This window comes from Terrapene carolina, unplaced genomic scaffold (assembly GCF_002925995.2).
Source record: "Terrapene carolina triunguis isolate 2854851 unplaced genomic scaffold, T_m_triunguis-2.0 Scaffold714, whole genome shotgun sequence".
Taxonomy (NCBI): domain Eukaryota; kingdom Metazoa; phylum Chordata; order Testudines; family Emydidae; genus Terrapene; species Terrapene triunguis.
In genome coordinates this window covers 6,047,795-6,056,057 of record NW_020665065.1, presented here as the reverse complement: position 1 = coordinate 6,056,057, position 8,263 = coordinate 6,047,795, and the positions used below count along the sequence as shown (strand labels likewise).

General features: G+C 44.2%; 1 protein-coding gene across 1 annotated transcript; it reads right to left on the bottom strand.

Annotated features, from left to right (window-relative positions):
* Nucleotides 1-623: 623 nt before the first annotated feature.
* TMEM52 (transmembrane protein 52) lies at nt 624-7,314 on the bottom strand. The gene is made up of 5 exons (XM_024207887.2): nt 7,042-7,314; nt 6,425-6,468; nt 5,375-5,419; nt 2,556-2,725; nt 624-1,941 (listed from the first exon to the last, which is right to left on the bottom strand). Exons 1-5 carry the CDS (start codon nt 7,093-7,095, stop codon nt 1,628-1,630), a joined length of 627 nt encoding a protein of 208 aa, XP_024063655.1. The 5' UTR covers nt 7,096-7,314; the 3' UTR covers nt 624-1,627.
* Between the last annotated feature and the right edge of the window lie 949 nt (nt 7,315-8,263).

The window sequence follows — 8,263 nt, the reverse complement described above, 5'->3', positions numbered from 1 at the left end:
CCTGCTGCCCCGGCTCTATCATTTTTGCCTAAGAAAAAAAAAAAAAAAAAGCCGCTCCGACTCCCGCCCGAACTGACGAAGCAAAAACAAAAAACACCCGCTCCTCCTGCCGCGCACCCCCAAGGATCACCCCACTTTGGAGACCACTGCCCTATTCAATGGGGCTTTTTGCCCAGTGCAGTTGTTGCAGCTGTGGGTTTTCCTACCTTCATCTTTTTCCTCCTCCTGAGTGCACTTTACCCTTTTTTCTAAAAGATTTTGTGCACTCAGTTTCCTCCCTACAGTTGCAGTAAAGAGGAGACAGAATATCACACTGCCACTGGAAAAAGTATCCGAACAATCAGAACTTATTCAAGCTCAAAGGACTAGGATTACTTGTACCTGCAGTTTTAAGGGATAGAAGGTTTATACGGTTTCCATGCACACACAAAAATGGTGAGTGTGTAAGCCCCACAGTCCCAAGGAAATACAGTGTGGAGTTGAGCTAAATGATATGAAAGATCCCGTCAATGCTCATTTCTATTGTTCTATGCCTCACAGATCTTTCCTTGAAGAGATTTTTATTGGACACTTTTCTCTGTAACTCTTATCTTAGGTTACTTAGCTCTCACAATGGCAGATGGTTTGCTTTAAAAGGTTAAAATTTTATTTATAGTTTAAAAAAAAAAAATCAATGAAATATAAAATAAAAATCCCATAAGAAGGTCAAGCACTGCAGTTTTAACTTTTAACTTTTTCTGAAATTCATACTACCGACTTTTTGTGCTGACAAGGCATTCAATGTTTACCAGATCATTTCATTTTTCAAACCCATTGGGTTCAGTCAGCAAAAAGCATGAATACTTGAAATATTTTAATACCAAACCATGTACAGAAGTTTCTCCTGGAGGCTAATTTGCACTGTAACTGACAAAACCAACAAGCATCAACCTCCCCCTCCCCATCTTGAAAATGATGGGTTTTTTTAATGATTCGGGTCTCCTATAACCGGCACAATTGTCTTTTCCCTTGTCTCTCCCCATCACTGTGGAAATAACAATGTGCATTTCAATTCATGAACTATAGTAGAGTCCTGGGGTGCCATTTTCCTTCAGTTTAAAGAACATTCGCCGTTACGTAGCAACGAGTTCAGTGCTTCAGCAATTTGCTGGACAGTTAACCTTCTCAAAAGAAGAGACAAGCTATAGAAGCTCTTGAATTTGCACTTGCTCAAGACTCCATTTCTGTCTCAAGTTTGGGAAACTCCATCTTCTGTTCAGAAACAATGCACTGTTTGCGTCATTCTGGCATCTAATGAAGGTGTCGCTATCGCAGAACCATGCCCCTGCCCTTTTCATTGCTATATCAGTACAAGGGATTATTTTTCATTGGCAGGACACAAGGTAGCATCCATGTATCACCCATACAGGTTATTTTTAAACTGCTGTCCTCCTATTTCATTTAATACCCTAGAAGCGTCAACAGAAGATTACTGCAATTGCAGGAAACATTCCTCCCACATGACAGATCATTGCTAGGGACATCAGATTAGGCATCTTCCCATGGTTACTTGCATATAAGATCAAACCTTTAATGTCTTTAGTACTTCTCAAGGTCCTTGTATTGCTCTATCTTCCCTCTAAATGGGCTAGAGCTGAGGTTGGCCTTGTGCTTCAACTTGTGGTTCTTCTGAACTTGGCTGTGTCTCCGGTTCACTGGCCACAGGAGCAGATGAACCTTGGTGCTGATTTGGCTCTTCTGGTGCCACCGGCTCAAGGATGTCATTGAGCTTCTGGCCCACCAACACCGTCTCGATGTAGGGCTTAGCCATTTTGATGGCCTCATCATATGAGGGTGGCAACTCCATTGCATAGAGGCTGTAGGCTGGGGGAGACATGGTGCTCCTATCCATATCCCCAAATGGAAGTGGGGTGCTCTGGGGGTACTGGAAAGAGCTGTACGCTGTAAAGAGAAGGCACAATAGGGCTTGAACAAGTGAATAAAAGACATCTTTGTATAAAGACCTGACACTATTTTTCCAGTAAATTAGTGCATCTATAACTGTGGCATAGATGGAACCCACCCAGCCCCATCCAGAAAGCAATCAGGAAAAAATGCTTCTGTTTAGACCCATCTAGTTATTACAGTGAGGTGTCTGACATAATGGGTACATGCTGTAACCCAGACACCAGGAGACTTATTAGTTGGGCTTCTACCATTCTGGTTTTGTGCTATAGCTCCTGTAAGAAGCAGTTTGGCGGGAACGGACAAATGTGAGGTAGAACAAGATGGCGGGGCAAGAATGGATGTGTGAGGACATGCCCAAGGCCAGCCCATCAGGGATTTATTTGAACCTTTAGAGCACTAAACTTGCTCACTGAGCTTCTCTCTGCCTCTGTTTCCCCATCTACAACATGTGGGATGATAGCACCTCACAGGGCCTGAGGTGTTGTGAGGATTAGTTTGTGTCTGCTTTGAAGATGTGAAGTGCCAGGAGTATTGCACACCCAAGTGCTAGCATCTCCAGGATTAGAGGCTGAAACACCCCTGAATAAAAGCCCCTGAAGAACACTCACAGGTCACGGTGCTGTGGGCAGTGCTATCGCCATCAACGGCAATGACTGTCATATCGTAGGGGCGTCTAGGGAAGGTTTGAACTGGGGGTCTCTTCTTCCGGCAGCAGAACTTCACGCAGCTCGCTGTGATGCCACATAGCAGGAGCATGAACACTGTCAGTAGAATCAGCCTAGGAGATGCAAGGAGAGAGAAGCCCATTATTTTATTATCGATGCTTTTCCTCTTCCATGAATGGAAGAGATTTAACTCCCAAGGAGGCTCGTTGCAAGGCCTGGCTTACCTACTATATAGGAGTCTTTTTTTATTGGTGCTGGCTCCGTTTGTGTGTAAATGCCAGCATGAGAAAAGCCAGTCACAAAACAGCCAGTTTAATATCCCCAAGCTTTGGTGCTACTGATCACCTGTTAAACCCTTCCTGACTCAAGGATGGTGTTAAGTTAAAAAATTCACAGGCCAGACTTTCAGCTAGTGTTAGTGAGCATGGCTCCACTGACTTTAATTGAATCATGTGAGTCTGTTTATGTGCTTAAGGCTAAGTATGTAAATCTTTGCAGGACAAGGGCTTGTATTTATACAGCATTGCTGAAGTTTTATAGTGCAGTGTGTATCTTTGTGGTGCCATCTCTAACTGCTGTATAACCTCATAATACACAATGCCTAAGTCAGTATTCTACAGAGTAAATGAGGGCAGTGCAAGAGTTTGGACTTCAAAAGGTGCTGTTTTCCCAGCATTCCCATCTGGACTTCTACACAAAACCAGATCTAGACCTCTGAACCACTTAAGTCCTCAAAATAGTGCATAAGTGAGATTTAATGGGGCATAGGCATTTAATGGTGTATTGGCCCTCTACCAGGGGTCAATTCCACCCAATATACCTAAAATCTAGATTTTGGTGCTTCTGGCTCCCCTCTCAAATTTAAATTCTGGAAGTTTTTTCCATTCTTGAAAGTGTTCTTGAATGAGTTAAGTGTTCTCATGAGCTAGTTAAGCAATAAGGCGTGCCAGGCTGGGATTGGGTTGCAAGAAGTGCCTAGCAGTGTTGTAAAGAAAGAGACCCAAGGTCAAAGATTTAAGTATTCTCATGGTACTTTAGAGGGAGCTGCTCCAGAACAGCTGACACACCAGACTTCCATGTTCTGATTCCTTCCCTTCCCAATACATACATAGGTCAGAAGAAGAAGAGACCCCAACAATATTGTTTCCCTCCTCTCCTCCAACCAATTTAAAGGTAATACTGATAGATCAAAAGCATGCCTCCAAAATAATTCCTTCTTAGCACTCCTAGATTACTAAAGATGACAATGAAAAGGAACCAAAATTATACAGCAGATGTTTCAATCCAAACAAACAGTTTTCTTTAATTTTAATGAGAACATTTCTATTAGTATTAGAGTCACACAAACATATCCCTCACCCACAAAATCTGGAATTTGGAACCTGCATTGACCAATAGCTCAAATTCCATACCACAGGCTTTCGTACTCCATGGGAATCCAATACCTTCCTTGACCCCGGGGGGATCTGAACCATGGTTTCCTGCACTCCCAGCACAACCCTTATGAAATTGCTGTTTTAGCAAAACCAGGTTTCTTTTTTGATCAGAAGGGAAGTTAGATTCTTCAAAACTAACTTCTGATCCGCAGCTATAAATTCCTAGAGTCTCGGGCCATTTAAGATTACTTTAAAAAATAAAAGGTAGAAAATTCAGAACACGGCAATGGCAGAACAGGAAGTAACTGATATTCAGTGCTGGCTTGTACATTTCATAGTATAAAAGCTTGCTGGAACTTCACAATAAAACATTGCAACAGAGTGAGCAGAATATGACCTCATCACCAACCAATCAGATCTTCCTAGCATTCCAAGAGCTAGGAGGATAAACCTTCATGATTCCACATTCTGAGATGGACCTCTGAGGGAAGTGATGATTACTGTACACTGCTAGAATAGTGTAGCAGTTCTGAACAGCAAACTATGATACATTCGTTTTACTGTTTATAAATGCTGACAGCTGCCTTCAAGCCAGTCTTAAAGTGTCAATTAATTTTTGAAACAGTTCTGCATATCAACTCCCACTGAGAGGGTTTAGAATATTTGTAGAAGCCTAAATTAGTCCAAATGCTAAGCTGTTGTTAACACTGGCCAATTTGCACTGTATTCCCTCATTAAGTTTTATGGCGTACATCCTGACATGTACACTCTGTACCTACAAGCCAAGATGCATGTAGTCTGCAATATAATGGAGCGACTGATCTGTCTATTACAATAGTGTTTGCCTATTTGTTTTCTCCCCTTTTTAAGTCATAAAATGAACCAATAAAAAAAGGTTACCCATCAGTCAATGACAAGGAATTCAGCAAGCCGTGAAAGAAAGAACATCATAACCCAACCATCTTCTCTCCCATAAAACGGAGAGAGAGATAAGCTCACGGATAAGCAAAACCTGATGCAATGCCAAGAACTGACAAGTCCACCACACTGCACTGCTGATCCTTCTCCAAGCAAAGATTCAGCAAGTTGTCTGTTTAGAAGGGGTGCACAATGGCTTTGGATTCAAGCTGTAACAGGTCAGAGTTATGGGGATGGAATACTCATCTAGGAACACGTCCCACGTTGTATGGAATTGATTACTTTTTCAGCTAGCTAGTCTGGGTTGTATTCCTCCGGCACCTTTCATTTAGCCACAGGCAGACGTGGCTAAGTCCTCCTCTTTGATTCAGGATCAGAGAAGTGTGTCTTTATTCACCCATTCCCACTATTTATTTGTTTACATCTCCCAAACATCTTGTACGTTAAGTAAAATAAATCTGAACTTACCAGACATACCACAGGCTAGTCCAGTTAGAATTATTCCGAGCACACCTGGAAATGAAGATGGATAACTAATCTCAGTCTCTACGTTCAAATATTAAGTTTAGTAACAAAGCAACTAAATTTCACACTAATTGCAGAGTAGAAAAGGCAATTAACAATTTAAGAAAATGAAGCTAAAAACGAACTCTGTACTTTGTTTCATAAGATCATTGTAAACAATTTAACAGTACCTCTATTAAAGACAACTCAGATGCTGCAATGCAAATTGTAAAACAAACTCTTTATTCCTAGTGATATTTCCTAGTTTCTTGGATAGACAGCTATTTAGGCTAAGAAAATTAGCCATTGAAAGTCACAACTCCCTTAGATGCATCTGAAAATTCCAGCCTAAGGCAGCTTTTTCATCCTAAATTATTCTTATAGTTCTTTTGCCATGGCTGTAATACAAACAAAAGTGCTGTAATGGGAGCTGCCCTTAAATATAAAAAAGATGACATCACTTCTCCAATAGCCAAATTGCCAGAGAGGCAGAAAAACAGTATTACATTTAGCAAGTTGTATGCATTTAGTATATAGAAAACCAATGTATGCATCCAGTCAATGGGCTGTATTCACTCTTTTGTGCCATTTTAGCATAGTAGATATAATCAGAATATGAAGATTGAAGGGAGTTACTCAAAAGTTAGCTGATTTTCTAGAGTGAACATGTTGGAGGCTGCACTTATTTTTACTACAAAAAGGAGCTCAATCCACACCCGGTGAGAGGAAAAGACAGCAAAACGGCATTTCGAAGAACAGAGTCAAGTATGAATGAAAGGATCTTTCACCCCAACCTCCTGAGGAGGTAGGACTGAAAGGAAAAGAAAAGAAAAGATGAGCTGAACTGGCTTAATCAAATTCGTGGGTTGTTCTCCTAGGCAGAGGCTTTCCACAGAGCAGCAAAAGTCCAAGCAGCCGCCTAAATATAAGTCAGGAAAGAATTCCACTGTGCCACATCATGATGAAAACAGCTTCAGAACAATCCTTTGCCATAGCGAGAGAGCTTTTACTTACTGGTCGGGGCTATCGCAGTTACTCTGGGAAGAGCAGAGCGCTGCCTGGGGAAGGAAGGAATCAGCATCAGATACAAACCCCGAGCGTGCATGGAAGCAGATAGCCAAAGGCGGAGAGCCCCGATTCTCAGAGGCCCTTGCTTGGCTAGCTGCATATAGGTTTGTCGTTCAATTTATAACCTCAGCCTCCCAGCGCGTTTGCAGGAAGTTAAATCCATCACATTGGAAATAACTGCAAGCACAATCAAATATCCCCGCCGCGCTCAAAACCCTCAGAGGGGTCCCGCCATGAACACTGTGGCTTAAGTCCGTCTCCAGAGAAGGGAATTTAATCAATAAATAATAGCGCTTCCACGTAAAGAAACGGCCGCTGGTGAGAACAAGACACCACTGCCGAGGGAGAAGGTACAGGGAAGGGAGACCATATGCAATGTACGTGCCTAGCTAAGCTGGCTGCACAGAGCTGCCCAGGGGGCCAACAGGTTTTAAAGCCACAGGAAAGTTTCTTTAGACTGAGGCTTGTCTGCGAGAACCTTTCCTCGCGAGGCGAGCCCGCAGAAAGCAGCTGGAGCGAACGCACGTGCTCCTGCCTGCGAACAAAGCGCTCCACGGACCCACCTGCAGCAGCAGTAAGCTCCAGCCCGTGCACAGTCGATGCACCTTGCCAGCCATGCTCCAAAGCAGCCGGGGGAGGAGAATCGGGTCCCCTACGTCCAGAAAGGCCTCCAACAACCCTGCAGAGATCAGGTCTTGCAAAGCCAGAGGAGCCCTCCTGGGATTGTACCGAGCTCTGCAATCCTCCCTAAGGAACAGGCAGCTACAGGCTGGCTAGCTTGTCGCTTCTGGGCAATATTTATCATCCTCCCTCCTCCGACTGCGGCTCAGATTCCTCTGAAGCCCTGCCCACCAGAGAGGGAGGCCCGCCCTTCCTTTTGCTGGCCTGGTTCATTGCAGCTGGAGGGGGCTGGCACTGGGATGGAGCAGAGGGGGGATGCACGTACACTCAGCCGGAGGAGCGATTCCGCACGGCTCTGACTACGGGAGGATCCCGTGCTCGCTGCAAAAACCATCCCCCAGACCAGTTCACAAAGAGACAGCAGCATCCTCCAGCGCGTTTGGCCCAGCCCTCCTAGGGAGGGTGCTCGGAGCTGGCACCCGTGACTCGGGCCCCAGGTTAAGGAATAGAGGCCTCTCCCATTTCCAAAAAACTGTCTAGTCTCCACCTTTAAATACCTAATGGCGTCCCTGCCAAGGAATACATGTTACTTGTTCACCTCTCATGAGCCAAGCCTGAGCTGCTCTCCCCATGACAACTTTTGCCTTACAAAACTGGGGCAATCACTGGAAGAATGGAGAAGCAGAAAGGGCTAAGCAGAGGGATAGCTCAGTGGTTTGAGCATTGGCCTGCTAAACCCAGGGTTGTGAACTCCATCCTTGAAGAGACCACTTAAGGATCTGGGGCAAAAATCAGAACTTGGTCCTGCTAGTGAAGGCAGGGGACTGGACTTGATGACCTTTCAGGGTCCCTTCCAGTTTTAGGAGATAGGATATCTCCGCTGCAGTCAGACCCCATCAGTGCGTGGCCTGTATGATTCAGCTGCTGACAGCATGCATATACCTGCCACCTGTCTTCATTCTAGTGGCTTGTTTTACTAGAGCACTGTAGGAATGGACCCCCTTCTTTACAGCAGCCTTCTGTCACAATGACTTTTAAAGTCTTTCCACAGTTCCCAGTTTTACTGAGCAGTTAAAGACTCACCTACAATACACAACTGATTTTTGCTGATCCCCTGGTTAGTCACTGCAGGCAGGCTACCCTGTGTGTTATGAAGCACCATCT

Coding starts and splice junctions, on each gene's coding strand:
- TMEM52 (XM_024207887.2), bottom strand. CDS start 7,095: ATGGCTGGCAAGGTGCATCGACTGTGCACGGGCTGGAGCTTACTGCTG. Junction 5,420..6,424: donor AACTGCGATAGCCCCGACCA/GTAAGTAAAAGC, acceptor CTTCATTTCCAG/GTGTGCTCGGAATAATTCTA. Junction 2,726..5,374: donor ACTAGCCTGTGGTATGTCTG/GTAAGTTCAGAT, acceptor TGCATCTCCTAG/GCTGATTCTACTGACAGTGT.